Source organism: Eublepharis macularius, chromosome 6 (assembly GCF_028583425.1).
Source record: "Eublepharis macularius isolate TG4126 chromosome 6, MPM_Emac_v1.0, whole genome shotgun sequence".
Taxonomy (NCBI): Eukaryota; Metazoa; Chordata; class Lepidosauria; order Squamata; family Eublepharidae; genus Eublepharis; species Eublepharis macularius.
Genome location: NC_072795.1, coordinates 33,548,407 through 33,564,156, shown reverse-complemented (window position 1 = coordinate 33,564,156; position 15,750 = coordinate 33,548,407). Strand labels below are relative to the sequence as shown.

The 15,750-nt window shown below is 39.1% G+C and overlaps 1 protein-coding gene across 1 annotated transcript in view; it reads right to left on the bottom strand.

The window, feature by feature from the left end:
* Positions 1 to 15,483, bottom strand: part of DHX36 (DEAH-box helicase 36) — a 28,203-nt gene extending 12,720 nt beyond the window's left edge. The window contains exons 1-14 of the mRNA XM_054983874.1: positions 15,194 to 15,483; positions 12,863 to 12,981; positions 11,830 to 12,049; positions 10,761 to 10,799; positions 9,684 to 9,854; positions 9,489 to 9,568; positions 8,274 to 8,348; positions 7,940 to 8,106; positions 6,945 to 7,026; positions 6,277 to 6,417; positions 5,527 to 5,629; positions 4,291 to 4,378; positions 2,993 to 3,048; positions 1,751 to 1,815 (exon numbers count right to left, since the gene is read on the bottom strand). Of these exons, the coding sequence (XP_054839849.1) occupies positions 1,751 to 1,815; positions 2,993 to 3,048; positions 4,291 to 4,378; positions 5,527 to 5,629; positions 6,277 to 6,417; positions 6,945 to 7,026; positions 7,940 to 8,106; positions 8,274 to 8,348; positions 9,489 to 9,568; positions 9,684 to 9,854; positions 10,761 to 10,799; positions 11,830 to 12,049; positions 12,863 to 12,981; positions 15,194 to 15,409 (1,622 nt within the window). The 5' untranslated portion in view covers positions 15,410 to 15,483. The remainder of the gene's footprint in view (positions 1 to 1,750; positions 1,816 to 2,992; positions 3,049 to 4,290; positions 4,379 to 5,526; positions 5,630 to 6,276; positions 6,418 to 6,944; positions 7,027 to 7,939; positions 8,107 to 8,273; positions 8,349 to 9,488; positions 9,569 to 9,683; positions 9,855 to 10,760; positions 10,800 to 11,829; positions 12,050 to 12,862; positions 12,982 to 15,193) is intronic.
* Positions 15,484 to 15,750: the final 267 nt, after the last annotated feature.

Below are 15,750 nucleotides of genomic sequence, written 5' to 3'. Positions count from 1 at the left end.
AGTGGAAAGTTACACAATTCTAACAAAGTTGCTTCAGCATGCTACTAATAATTCATCCGTCAAATGGAAAAAGCCATAGAAATGTCATGCAAAATGTTAGCCTGTTCAAACTGTAGCCAGAATATTTCCTTTGTACACACATCAAAGCTAAAATTTTCATCAGAAAGATGTTTATGTTGTAATACTAGAGAGATGTTTCAATCCAAGTAATTTTCCACTGATATAAGGAACTTTTACCAGTGGAATTGAACTTTCCCACCTTTCTCTTTGTGACAGAACCAACTAAGCTCCCAAAATACTGCTGCAGAGGGAGACGAAACCCTCAGAAAAAGAGGGGATCTGCACAGAGACTGGGAAATAGTAAAACAAATTTCACACATTTTCCACTAGTGGAAAAAATCACCTTTGGATTAAACTCGATAGACTTTGCTTCTGGAGTAGGTTTCACGCTTAAGAGTTGTAGACTTATACTACATCTTAAGCATGTTTATATAAAATGAGAAAAATGAGTCTATGAAAACAACCTTCTGAGATTAGGCAGGTGGTTACACAGGAGAGGGCCTTCTCAATAATGATAGCAAAACTCTGGAACTCTCTCCCCAGGGAGATTCGTCAGTCCCCTACAGCTGCCATCTTTTGGGTGAAGGCTTTGTTGTTTCATTTGGCGATCCCTCCTTCCTGTCCAACATTTTTAGTTGTTGGTTTGTTCTGCATCTATTTTAGCTCTGGTTTTAAATGCTTAATTATTTTTCCTTGGGGGTGGTTTTAATGGTTTCAAAATGTGATTTTATTGTGTGTTTTAACTTGTTAGTTCCTTCCCTCAGCTGAAAAAAAGCTACTTTCAAACCCTTCAGCTGAAAAAGTGGGGGCATTTGAAAGCAGCAAAACTTTTCTTGCTGAGGAAGAAAAATGTTGCTGCTTTCAACTGCCGGCAGCTTTTTTCAGAGGACAGGAGGGGGATCCCCCTCCCGTCAGCTGAAACAAAGTCGCTTTCAAACTCCTGCCGCTTTCTAGCTGAACGCAGCTTTCTTCAGCTGAGGGGAGGGGGATTCCCCTCCTGTCTGCTGAAAAAGGCTGCCGGCATTTCAAAGCAGCAAACCCTTTTCTTCCTCCCCCCCTCTCCTCAGCTGAAAAAAGCAGCCTGCATTTGAAAGCTGCTTTTTTCAGCTGAGGGGAGAGGGATCCTCCTTCCATCAGCTGAAAAAAAGCAGCTTTCAAATGCCAAACACCTGCTGCTTTTTTCAGCTGGTGGGGGATCCCCATCCCATCAGCTGAACAGCAACCAGCATTTGAAAGCCACTTTTCTTGTCGTTTGCAAATGGCAAAAAAAATGCTGTTCTGAGCGTCGGTAAACTCAAAGTGGGAAACCTGATGTGGTGCACACCTCTAGTGAAAAACTGAAAAATGAACCAGCCTAAAGTTCATCACGGTTCATCAAAAATGGGCTCTGACCAACCACCAGTTCGCAAACCAAAAACTGGCTTTGTTCGTGATGAACTCAGGTTCATATTTTGGTTCATGCCCATCTCTAATAGCTTTGTATAACCATCTCTAATAGCTTTGTATAACTATTTCATACCACACTCCCACATAAAATTCCATAATGATGAAATAAAACTAAGAATACAGAATGAATTCTTATGGAAGAAATTAATTATTTCTTCCACTATATCCAAGAATTAAAAATATTAGATACTTTTTCATTTCAAGACTAATTCAGCTGTTGCTAGAAGCATAAACAAAAAATTACCTAGTTTCAGCAATGTTGGTAGCTATTACAATTTTACGAACTCCATAGGGGGTCTTTTTGAAAACCTATAGAGAAAAAATGTACACAAAAGAAGGAGCATAAGTTTTGTAGGATTCTGAGTAGCCATTTCTTATGATAAAATTACCTGATTTAAGTGCTCACTCTCTTTCTCTCTCTCTCTCTCTCCCCACTCAGACAGAATTCAATGTCACCCCAGGTCAACTAAGCATCAAAAGACTTCCAAAGCTTCATATTGTTCATTAATAAAAACTCATTAGTATAACAGCAAAACTGAAGCTCAAAGCAGGTTATTCAAAATAAAGAATACGATCTCTAGTCTTCTGAAAGCAGGTAGATTTTAAAATGAGGGCTAACTTGTGTTCAAACAACCATGCTCTCTCTCAACTCAGGCACTGGCTTAGATACCATACTAACTTTCCACCAAAGGAAGGGGACAATTCTTGCAGATTCCCCTTCACGCTACAGACCTCCAACTACCCTCTCATGCTGCTCCTGGGGGTGCCCTCTCCTACAGCGGTGTAACATATCAGAAAACATTTGGGGGAGGAGGCATGGAAGTCCCATTCCACTAGCCCAAATACTTTCACAATTAGCAGAGATTTATTGGAGGATCCAACTCACCGTGCTCTATGTTTTTGAGAGGGAAGGGAACAGGGGAGATGAGCTGTAGGAACCCTATTTTTTCCCCAGTTTTTTCGTGTTGCTTAAAATACTTTCTCTTTTGGTACATAAAGTTAACAATAAAATACTCAGCAATAGCTCAATGTTTTCAGTCATTCTAATCTAGTTTAAATATTAAATTGCTATACCAATAAGAAAAATACTGCCAAAGTATGAATAGCAAAAACAGCAAATTTAGGCCACCAACAGACATGTAGGGCTCCCTACAAACTTGGGAGACCCCCTGGACAAGAACACATGGCAATAAAATAACCAGAAAGAGAAACAAACACTTAAGCCAGCCAAGAGCAGAATTAAAATGTTCTAGGAAAGAGAAAATGTTAACAAGGTAGGGATGGGGGGGGGGAGCAAATTCATGCTGGCTGAACATCTGAGATATTCTAAAAGACTGGAGGGATCTGGGCTGGGATTGCCAAATCATTCCCATGATTCTTCACAAGCTTCCAAACTTATACTACAGATTTAGGATACAGTACACAAAAAGCTTTTATTGTATGCAAAATATGCATTAAAATTCTTATTGCCAACTGTAATACTCACCTGGGTCTGATTAACAGTAGGCATTAATGAATGCAAAGGAATGATAACAAATCTATCTGAAAAAGAAAGTAAGCATCTACGTAAAATACAGTGGTAAATTAAAACTGAAAACTAGAGGCCTGAAGAATAAAAGGAAGTATAATTGCACAGTTATTAATGTAGGTCTTTTAAATATTAAGTAGGCAGGTCAGCTAGAGACACAATTTATACCAATTGCTAATGCTTGTACAGCCACATACAACAGTCATACAATACAAAAGTCATACAATAGTCAAGTCTTTTCTGAAGACTATATATGAAAAAATATTTATCTACTGTTCTACACCAGTTAATTTTCTTCTAGTATATCTTAGAATGAAAATATTTTTCAAACCAGCAAATTACTTTACAATATAATATGATATGATATAATATAATAATAGTTCTATCTTTACTTATTATAGCTTGGATGAAACCACCTCCAGATATTTTCCCCTCAATTTTAGTATTTCCATTATATACCTGACCAGTAAGTTACGAACTGGTTTTGGACAGTTGATAGATAGCAAAAGTCCACAGTAGTAAAGCTAGTGCCAGTTATATCCAACTCAATGATTACACTTGCTGTGCTTGTCCTAGACAAATCTATATGCAGTCCTCAGCACCAAGTAGGCTATCAAGCCCAGCAGAGCAGATGCAGAAGCCTTGAAGCATGCATTTCATTCTGAGCTTTAATTGTGCAACATGTGAAGCCACATTACAAGTGACATTTCTCACACAGGATGCTTTTTAACAGCCACCTTACTTTAAGGAAGCATTTGCCAGTCAATACTCTGGCTGCCGCCCAAAATGTTAACATTGCTTGTGCAATACATGGCCACTCACAGTGATTGCCTGTAACACAGATCTAGCCAAAGTATCACTTAACACATTACACAAACATAAAAATCATAGGAGCTAAAAGACTAGCATTTCAACAGGACTTCTCAGAGAAAAGGAAATGGTCTTTAAGAACTACAAATAGCAGGTAAGTGGCTTGGCAGCATGGATTCACTTGCTGCTAAGATCTATTTAAGTAAACATATTAATTTAAGAATCCAGTAGTCATTTTTAAGCAAGATCCCACGGACAGCAAACTTGTACACATTTCAGATGCAATCCACATCCAGATATAACTATCACAATGTCACAATCCATAACGTCATGCAGACAGCAGGCAAAAGAGTGTTTCTCAAATCTGGATGACAGTTTAAGGAAAACAAGTGAGACCAGACTATGCTATACTTACAAAAAGAATATTCTAAAAAGATTTGTTTTACCTGATTTAAACATAACTTGAGATATCAGCAGGTCATGCAAAGTACTAATGTTGTCCCATCCAGGCAGAAATACTAGTATTGCACCATGCTGAGGAATACAGGAAATTATAGGGAGGAAAAAAGTCAAACAAACTTGACCACATACCCACTAACACAACACAAGTTATTCTGCTTAACTCACACTTGGGCATTTATTAAAATTCTTATTACAGCAACGGAGAAAATCAATTCCTTTACTGTCTTCACAGTTTGCAAAACAAAAAGGAACCAACAAGGAAAACTGATCAAGTTAGAGCCTACTAATATAAAACTTTAACAAAATCTTTACACTCCATTTATTTTTTTAAAAAAGGGTTGGAAGCAAGTCTTATAGACTTCAGAATACACATTGCAGCATGTGGTCAGGGACGAATTTTATCAAATAAAGTCTTTAAAGTTTGCTGCAATTCAAAAGCATTTGTTGCTTTTCATGTTTCTGCTTCAATGACTATGTTTCTAACACTATCGTCTAGCTAGAACATTTCACCCAGTACACCATCACTCTTTGCAACAAACACTGTGACGGTCCTGTAGTTCTAGTGATAAGCTGACCATTTCTTTGCTAGTGGCAAAATCATGGGAATCTGATGGCCACAGATCTCTCCCAATATTAAATTACCATTCAGTGCCTTTGCAACAATCCCTGAAGTTTTCTGCCCTGTTATTATGCAACGCTATTTTCTAGAATAAGTCATTAAGCCATTCCATACACTTGGATGGGATAAAATATACATAAAAGATTATTTTCACTAAGCTTACCAAATTCTGTCTGAATGGACAGGTTTGAGTATCTCCAATTACCAGAGAGTCAGTCATAACAAGAGAACTAAGTTGATGCTTTATTCCCAGTTATCTCATATACCTCTTTGAAAACTGCTTTTGCCAAGATTAGAAAAATTTCAGTTGCATTAACTGCCTAAAAAACTATTTTAGAAGGTATTTTCTGCTACCAACCCTGTATAGTACTGCCATATAGATATTTTCCTGCACTGAATTATGATGGGCATGATTCAGTCAAAGCTGACAGTTTATAAATACCACTAATTTCAATAGATAAACTAAGTACATGCTTAAATCACTCCTACTAAAATAATCATGATTGAAAAACCTAATAGGTCTTGCTGGATGGCACACCACATAATTAGGAGCAAAGAATTAAAAATCAAAACCTACTAACCAGGTTAAAAGTTAACTCACCTCTTCCTCAAGAGCAATATGTCTTATCAGTGCAGCAATCAAGTCAAGGTCAATTTTATCATCATCCATCATTCCCAGTGCCTCAATTGTACTTTCTGAATACCTTAAAAACACACATACAGACACACACACACAAAATAAAACCATCATTTAAGTCTGTGATTCAGACGAGTTAGCCATGTTAGTCTGTAGTAGCAAAATAGTAAAGAGTCCATTAGCACCTTTAAGACTAACCAACTTTATTGTAGCATAAGCTTTCGAGAACCACAGCTCTGTTCATCAGATGAATCTGACGAAGAGAGCTGTGGCTCTCGAAAGCTTATGCTACAATCAAGTTGGTTAGTCTTAAAGGTGCTACTGGACTCTTAACTATTTAAGTCTGTGCAAAATCATGACTTTTATTGCATGTAAGCTGTTTCTCATTGTATCCAAGGTAGGGGGAAAGGAATCAGGCAAAAATACAGGCATGGGTATTTTAAAGTTGGGAGCATGGAGCAGACAAGAGTGCAGCCTCTGTATCCTTAAACACAGTGAAAAAGCTCAGACTGTTACACAGAGATGCTACTATTCCTATATACTGTCACAACTCTCTCTGACATCTTGCATATTTATAATTGAGTAGTCATTTCATTCTGTTAAATACCACAATAATTACATTGCTACATTTGCATGTCTAATATACATATAGGTAAAACTGAGTCATGCAGAAACTGAAGTCTGACAGCTGCACAAGTGAAACAATATAAGTACCTTCCTGTTAGTTGCTTTAAATAATCTGGCCATCGCTCATGATAGATTTCTTCTTTTTCTTCCTTTTCTGGCCTGCTTATGTGTCCTTGCATAAACCTCTTTTTCCAGTGTGGTCTCTGATCTGCATTTTCTGGAACATACCTTCAAACAAAGTTATGACTAATGAATACAGCCAAGAAGTAAATATGTATCTGAGGGTCAAACTCACAGATATTTAGGATTAAGACTTCCTGCAAGGTTTAGGCCACATGTTCTGCAGCAAAAAAAACAAAAACAACAGGGCTCAGAAGGATTTTCTTGGTAGACAGAATAGCAGCTCTAAGCATGGTGGGTGAAACAGACTGGGAAAATACCAGGGAAGGAAAGAAGTGGTATCACCACTACCCATCCCACCTCAGTCCCCAAAGAATCTTTCCACACAGTCTATGGTTGCATTCAGCTAAAAAGACCAGAGGCAGATTCCAGTCATGTATTTTCTGGTCTTGTCTGGACCCCTACAGTTCACTGTAAGAATGCTTTGCCCCAGTCTGATGGTTATGGGAGCTTAACCTTCATGCTAACTATTGCTTATGAGATTGGTAAAACCACAGGATAACTCTGTAGATCCCCAAGTCGAAAGTGCTATCAATACATCACAAAGGCATTACTGGGACAGATTTCATACTAACCGTAGCTTCTCAATTACATCTTCCAAAAGGTACTCCTTAACAGGGTAGGTGAATCCAGGAATATGGACCATAGGACAATGATCTGTCATTTGAAAAAAAATATGCATCAAAACTATTTCTTTTATTTTAGCATGCCTCAGTGTACCTGTACAAGAATACCAAACCATAAAAGAAAGGAATAAGAGTACGCATCCAGAACGCAGCTTTTATGTTTTACTACATTAGTAAAAAACACACACACCCTATGAAACAAACCAAGCTGGTTTAGAACTAAAGCCTATTTTACAATAGATGCTTGTGTGCATTTAACAAGCTTGTAGGAAGGAGGGCGAACAAAAGAAACAAATACCATAACCTTCTTTTTCTCAGATCACCACAAGCAACCTACTGAGACTTGATGGTAGCTCCTTTGCAAGTATGTTTTATTGTTTAGAGCCTGTGGTGCTGTTTGGATGCTCATTTCCCCCTACAAGTGTGTGTAAATGCAAAGGATTGAGTATGTTCCACTACAATCAAAGAAGAAATCCGATAGTGAAGTTCTGGAGTTTCAACGTGTGTGCAGGTTAGGGGTTCTGTCAGATTCCTAAAGCACTTGCAGGGGGGCTACTGTCAAGCTCACATCAACCTGAAGACACTGATAAAGTGTTTAATTGCCACATATTGACCAAAAGAGCAATCTGGTAGATACTCCATGCATCCAGTAGTCTGGACTACTAAAGTTTACACCAGTTTTTAAGATACCTCAAAAATAGTTTTTTGAAAATCCAAAACTACATGTAAAAATATGAAGTATCCAGGATGTTTCTCTCACATGTTTGTTGAAGAATCAAACACTTGATTTGACTATAATATTAGCAACAAGGCAGAAGAACAAAAAAAGGCTAGATATGATTATGGGAAATGTATCTACATGTTTTTAAATTACACTAACACTGAATATATAATACATGTTGCAAAATTAGGGCTCTCAAATATAAACAAGCAGTTTTATTTACCAAAATATTCTGAAAACTTCTCGGCATTCAATGTTGCACTCATTAGTATTACTTTGAGGTCGAGGCGTACAGTTAGGAGATCTTTAATAATTGTCATTAAGACATCTGATTGAAGATTTCTCTCATGGATTTCATCAAGGATTACATGACTAACACTGGACAACAGCCTGCAACAAAAAAGTGCAGAACTGACAACCTCAATGCTTCTTACAAAGTTAGAAATAAATGGGAATGAGAATGCATAACAGATACAATCATCAGCAGCAGCTGATTCACAAAGCAAACCCTTGCAGAAAGGCATTCATTCGCTTCATTTGAAGCCAAAGAGACTTACTTGTCTGACTGGAGCCACTGCAGGACAATTCCAGTTGTGCAGTACAGAATTGAACCTTGTCTCCTTGGTAACCGGCTGAAAGAGATCCATTAAGAATACTTCAACTGCCTTTTTTTATAGCATTTGAAAAATTACTGAAAAGTCAAAAGGAAGGCACATACTTTAAAGTGCTATAATGCAGCAACACTGGTCACCTATTAAGGATCACACAACCTACAGATATGAGGATAGCCCGGAATTACTAGCACAGAACATAACTGATGAGGAAGAGTGAGTGAGAGAGAAAGTTTGTAGGGGGGTTTATGACAAAACTCTTAGTCTTCTGTTCTACAAGTCCTTGCTAATGAAAACAGCACAAGTAAATCTCAATGATGAGATCCTGGTTGTTCACCTCTTACTTATACATGGTATTTTAGAGCTACTTTAGCAAAGCTTAATTAGATTTCAGTTTTATCAAAATAAATGAGAACACATAAGCATAAGAAGTGATTAATACAAGCTCAGTTCTTAAGACTGTCAGGAAAGTAATTCAAAAACACCTGTAACAACCATCAAAGTAAACCTCTGTGTAGTTTATAAGCGGCCACTCACACAAAATATTGGCCATGCAAGCATGACTCAATTGCAAACAGGCTGGTTAACCTCTGAATCATGGTTATAATAATAACAACATTCGATTTATATACCACCCTTCAGGAAAACTTAATGCCCACTCAGAGCGGTTTACAAAGTATGTCATTATTATCTCCTCAACAAAACACCCTGTGAGGTGGGTGGGGCTGAGAGAGCTCCAGAAAGCCATGACTAGCCCAAGGTCACCCAGCTGGCTTCAAGTGGAGGAGTGGGGAATCAAACCCGGCTCTCCAGACTAGAGTCCCACGCTCTTAACCACTACACCAAACTGGCTGGTTATATTATATGCTGTTCATGTCCCACAGCCCCATCCAATAAGCATCTAAACAGCAGTTCGCATAATTTATTACTATTTTCTCTCTAAAAGCACACCCATGAAAAATCATAATCATGTGCCAGTGCACAGAGCAGATCAGTCCAAGAATCAGCACAGCACAACAATGTAACTTTACTGCACAACTACATGGGTAAATATCATAGGACCAAAACTTCCACTCCTGCTAAACACCGCTCAGAAATAATACATTCTTCATTTAAATGTTTCCTTGGCATGCGAAAAACTACTAAAAGAGAAATCTGTACCTTTCAAGTCGAATCTGATATCCGGTGCTTTTTCCATTACCACAGACTTCCGCCCTTTCTGCTGCAACTCTCTCTGCTACCTTAACATTAAATAGCATCAAGTTAAAATCTTCGTATCTGTCGTGAGCATGGTCATTATTTTACTGCAGGACGAATATTCAAAGAAAAGACTCAGAGTCTCACTCCAGTACTTACAGAGATAGCACTGATCCTCCTTGGTTGAGTACACACAATCCTGCAGGAAGACCCTTTTCTTCTTTCGATATAGTCATCCAAAATGAACTGAGTAACTTGGGTTGTCTTCCCACAACCAGTCTCACCACTTATAACGGTTACCTGACTACTGTTTATAAGGCTTACGAGTGCCTGTTTTAAACAGAAAAGGCAGTGGGATACACAGACATTCTTTTATATAGCCATCCTCTAATAACTGAAAATTTAAAACACTCTCAAAAACAATCTAACTAGATTGATGTCTATTATTGTTTCAGCTTTGCCTGTGACAGAAGTCAATTTCCACATTCCAATTCATACCTGAGCACTACCTATGCTTGGAAGAGCCTAATTGAGCATGTTCCTGCCCTCCATCTCCAGGAAAGGAACACAAGACTGCAGCAGTAAGTTGTAGAGTGGACTCGCTAACCTTCTTCCTACTAAAAGTTTACTATGATCCCAATATTTCTGCTTGGTCAAGTACCTAGATAGCCTAAGAGGGATTGGCCTTGTGGCTTCTCACAAGAGCAGTCCCATAGATGCTGGAGTTTTCATGTCGTCCCCACTTACTACTATAGAGAAGAGGGCTGAAATAGACATCTAAGCCATTATAAAGGACATACCAAGGATTGTTTCCATGAACACAGAAATCTCAAAAGCCAATTATGGAAACAACTGACACAATAGAACACTACTGGTTCTGCACGGAGAAAATGAAAGCTCAGCAGAGGATAGAAATGCTGAGGCTCTTACTGGATTGATTAGTTTTAATTATATCAACCCATAAAATTTGTTTGTAAGTTTTAACTGCTTGCAGTTTTTAAGTTAAAAATGGCAACTAATGTAGAATGCTAAATGTTATAAGCTATTGAGCGTGAAGACTAGGTAACAGTTATTTTTTTAAAGTCAATCCAGTGCTATGTCACTAAGTTCTTACATCTTCTTAGAAACAGTTTTCCCTATAGCTTTAACAGATTTCCTTCCAAATCTTAGTGTTGCTTCACATAAGGACAGTTCATGTTAAAGATTAAAGTATATAATTTCAAAATACACATTTACCTTTCTCATCCCATAAGAAGGCAGTTTCTCACGAAATTTCTGCAAAACAAGAAAAAAAAATCAGTGAAACTAAAGGATCTGATAAAACAAATAATAAATGTAGCAATACTTGAGCTTAATATGGCTTTAACATTTACTAGTATTACTCTATGAGCTTTAAGAGGCAATTCAATATAATTATGCCACACAATGAGCTAAGTCTGATAACTACACCCCAGTGGTAACCACAGATCTATCCACAGAGAACCACCTCATATTTTCCGAGCCAATACGATTGATGCAAGGCGGTGCGCCCGAGCCGGGACAGCACAACAGATGCCCTCCCTACTAGTGACACCTCCACCTCTCATATTTCCCTGCCAAAATGCAGGGAAAGGGGGGGGGGAAAGGTGGTCGTCTAGACTATGTGCCGCCCCCCCCCACACGTGTGTATGTATTTTAATCTGTGTATTTAAGATGTTTTATGGTTTTAAATTGTATATACTGTGAAAATGATTTTAAACTTGGTTTTAATCCGCCCTGAGCCTTCTGATGTGGAGAGGGCAGAATATAAATTGAATATAAATAAATAGCTCCAAAATCAATGCTTTCTTTTTCCATTAAGGAAAATTATGAATAAGAGCAGAGAAAGCAGAGCCACTATGAGCCTTGAGCCTCCAAATAAACCCCTTGCTGAGAAGTAGTTTTTAGTACATTCCTGTGCTTCTTCCCTGTGAGTTCCTCGTTGCACTTCACTAAGGACAAAAACAGAGATGGCCACGTGGCTTTTCCACACATGCTAAACGGAAGGTGGTTACAGTAAGATCTTGCAAGCCAGCTTTGATGACTGGCTTGTCCGCTGCAGCAAGTAACCCAATTTGAATCACAATTCATTATACTGTAACACTGTCTGAGGCCCCAGATGAAATAACGCACACACATTCCACTCATGGTTTCTCCAAATGCAATGCTTATTTTAAAATCCTAAAGAATTAAAAATACTAGATTAATATATTTATGTAAGTTTTACTGAAAAGCAATTTTTTTTAAAAAAATCTTTGAAACAGGTTTATGTTCTTAAATATGATACCTGCATTTCAATATATCTGGAATCAGATTTTTTCTTTTCCAATTCTTCTTTGAGTTGCTCATCTAAACCAATATCTGGCTTATTTTCTTCTAAGAGATACTCTGAATCTCGATCTAGGAATGTTTTCCCCAAGATTGGTCTTGTTTTCTCAGGAGCCTTCTCCACAACAGTTTTTTTCTCCACAACTGGTTTTGGTTTTGCAGGAGGCTCCTTTGTGTATCTAGAACAAGTTTTAGCAGTCATAAGTCTTCCAACTCTTAGAACTATACATTTCAGTACTGTAGATGAATTTTGTATTTACAGTTCTGAGCTATAATTCTGGACACAGCCATAACTGTCCATGATTGATGTCAGCAGATGCTGCAAATACTCAGGTGGCAACTGCCAATTTGTTGCTCTGCTTTACCTGCACTTTCTTTTCCCCAACCCTTTAGTCCTAGCATTCCTTGGTTTGCCCTTTAAGGCTGAAACTAGTTACAGGGATAGCACCATAACAGCTGTACATTTTGTTTTCTCTTCCCCTTAGAAGGATTCTGATGAAACAGAAAGAATCCACCGATAATTCAATCACCATCCCACATCAGGAATAATGCTCCTGTAGTAGCAAGAAAAAGAGAATGTGCAGCTTAGGAATCAGCTGCTCACTTTGGGGAAATATCAACTTCAGCAACCAACTGCTCAGACTTTAGTGCATAGTTATGCCCAGAGTCCTCTGCCTTCATTTTTAAATTAAAAAGCCTAGCAATCAAACCAGCAACCAAATAAATCTAGGTAGCTGGATACATTTTGTTGATTAGCATCCCATCAGTCATTAATCAGCCTGTTTAGCCCACTTCCGTTTTTATGATGTGCTTCTGCAGAAGGGTGAGAAGCTGTCTAGTACATGAACACATAACAGAAAATATTATGGGAAATTTCACCATTGCATAAAGCAAATTTTCTTTCACTTAGTTTGGAATGAAATTCTTCTCTGCCTGTTTCCTAAAAAAAAAAAAAAAAAGAGTAATTTGAGTTGACAAAAAGCCTTGTTTACCCTTCCTCATCAGACCACCAGGACATGGCTTCTTGGTCTTTTTCATTTTTGTTCTGGACAGTGTTCAGCAGCTGTACAATCTGCTCTTCTCTATGTTCATCCATATGAACCACAGCTCTCTAGTGCATAAAAGAAAAATATATTTTGATCAAGGAAATGGTAAAAAGCAGCATATTTGGGTCCAAGATATGATTATGTTCTTGCTTTAGCTATATTAATGCCTGATGCTACCCAAAAGTGTAAAAAAGCAGGAAAGCTGAATATTCTCAGACTCTCCTATCTTTTAGGAAAACATGTAAAGCAAAATTCTTTAGAAGAGCCTTTGAAAGGGTGTAATTGTCTTGGGGGACTAACCTACATGAGCTGCTTGATTGGTGCAGGTCTCCACTGGTATTGTTCTACTGGCTTTGTGTAGTTTTTTGTGTCCCAAACAGGGAGAAAGACAGGTTATAATTTTCTTTAAAAAATAATATTCTAAACAGTAAAGAAATAACAATGTGATGCTGCACTAGAAATATATACTTCTGTACAATACTCAGAAAAACTTTCTGAGCAGCAAGCACTATCATTACAAACATTGAGAGGTTCATCAAAACTCCTTAAACTTATCAAACAAGAACTAGTCTGATGTAGTGGCTACACAATTCACTTTAGATTAGAAGATTGTGATTCAAATTCTCAGTCAGCCTACATTCACTAGCTCACAGGGCTTCTAAAAAGATGAAAGTCGGGAGGGGGACATCTTAGCCCAAACTCCCTAGAAGAGCATGATAAAAATTATTTACAATATGAAAACTGCTGCTCTGGAAAAACACCCAGATTATTTCAGTCCTCTCAGTTTTGTACACATACTGCAAGGATATTCTAGGTGTCTCACAAGGGAAGCTGCAGGAGAAAGAAGAAAAAAAACAGACAATGCCCCTCCACTACCCCCAGGGAAAAGCTTTCAGTATGGACACTTTGGAAATAAAAATTCCACACATGCAAAGCAAATTAACTAATACAATTGCTTGTAAATGTGTATCATTTGGCTGTAAAAGTGTACAAGCAACACTCTATTAAAAAGCTTACCTTTGTCTCCTCTCTATATATTAAAACCAGAATCTAGGCTGCTGTATCTTATATAAAGAAGGCCTGAACAGACTATCACCAGAGAGGACAATAAGCCCCTACAAAATCAGCTGACTGTAAATACAGCCACCATCATTTAACCATCACTTTTATTTTGCAAAATGCTCTTTATGCTGTTACTCTGAACAAAATCCTGTAAATTAAATAAAGTTGTTTGCAGGGTTTCATTGTGTTGCTTGGAGTCACTTTGTGCAGGTCTCTGGATAGGAAGTATATAATTTTTCTAAATAAATAAACAATTACATAATTGCTGACTAGTTTCACTGACTGGGATCTAAGACTGAGAGCTGATGCCACTTCACAGTGTCCACCGCCCAGGCAGGACTCACGTACTTCCCCAAGACAGGATTCATGTATCCTTTAGTAACCATAAGAAGACAGAACATTGACAGGTGCTATTTCTACCACTGTTACCAGGGTGCTAGCAAACACCTATGCAAAAATTCTCATTCCTGGTAAAGGTGTACAATTCTTACATCATCAGGCCCTCCTACTCATATCTCTAGAACACCACTGGGCTGGGCTTTTGAGACTAGGTCTTAAGATGAAGAACAGTGGGAAAACAGTAAATTGTGTGAAGTTTTACTGTTTAGGATGGAGGTGGATGAATTTGATTTACCATCCCAATCCTTTGAGATGAGGTGTGATGTGTCAGATCTCACTAACAGCATATTTGAAAGGAATCAGCTCATGCTTTATACAAAGAAGTCCCCAACTTCAATCCTTGGCACCTCCAGCTAAAAGAATCAGGTTGTGAAAAACTACCTGAGAATTCTAAGAGTAGCCAGCACTGACCTCAACAGACAACAGTCTGACTCAGTGTAAAGCAGCTTCTTGTGTTCACACCTGACCTCAAATGAATAGCTAACAAAAGCAAACCACAGAAAGCGACTCCATCCGCCATGGGTTTTGGAGGGCGTATATCTTAAATGGGCATCTGAAAATAATCCAAATACATGTATAATACATCTACAGAACCGTATGTATGTACTGATGTAACAATGATGTATTTTAAGCAGGGCTAACAGCACGGCCCTGTCAAATTCCATCAGAAACCAATATCGTATCATGCCGTAACATGAGCGTTATGTCTTAGACAAAAAGCTATGGGGAATCTGGCCAGACAATGGGCTGGACTAGCATGTAAAGGATGGAACAGGAAAGCATAGTAAACCGCCACGGTTTTCCTGGGCGCCTCACCTGCTGCCTCTCGGCCTCCTTGCTCTTCTCGCCCTGCCTCCGCGCGTACCATAAGCCAATCTCCCGGCCCTTCAGGTGAGGAGGAGGCCGCTCCCGGCCGCCGCCGCCACCGCCTCTTCCTCCTCCGCCGCCGCGGCCTGCAGACGAAGAGGACGACTGGGAAGAGCGAGGGCCGCCGCCACCGCGGCTCCAATCCCGGCGGCGCTCATAACTCATCCCGTCGCTGGCTTCAGACACCGCCGGTAACTAAACTGAGGGAACCGCTCAACCCAAAGAACACCGGAAACAGAGCCGAAGACGCTCGGGTGAAAGAAATCACTTCCGCTGCGAAGCACCAGAGACTGATGCGCAGGCGCTGAGGCGTCCTGCTCGAGTTTCCCCGCCCGCACCTTCCCCTCCCATACAGGAAGGGAAGAGCGGGGCGGGATGGCGGGGGGGATCGGCTTTATGGGAAGGACGGGAGTCGGCAACGGTGGGAGCTGTTGAGGGCGTGGCCAGCGCTCAATGAGCGTTCTCTGTTTTTGCCTTCGTGGCCTGGTGGGTAGCGTGGCAGCCTT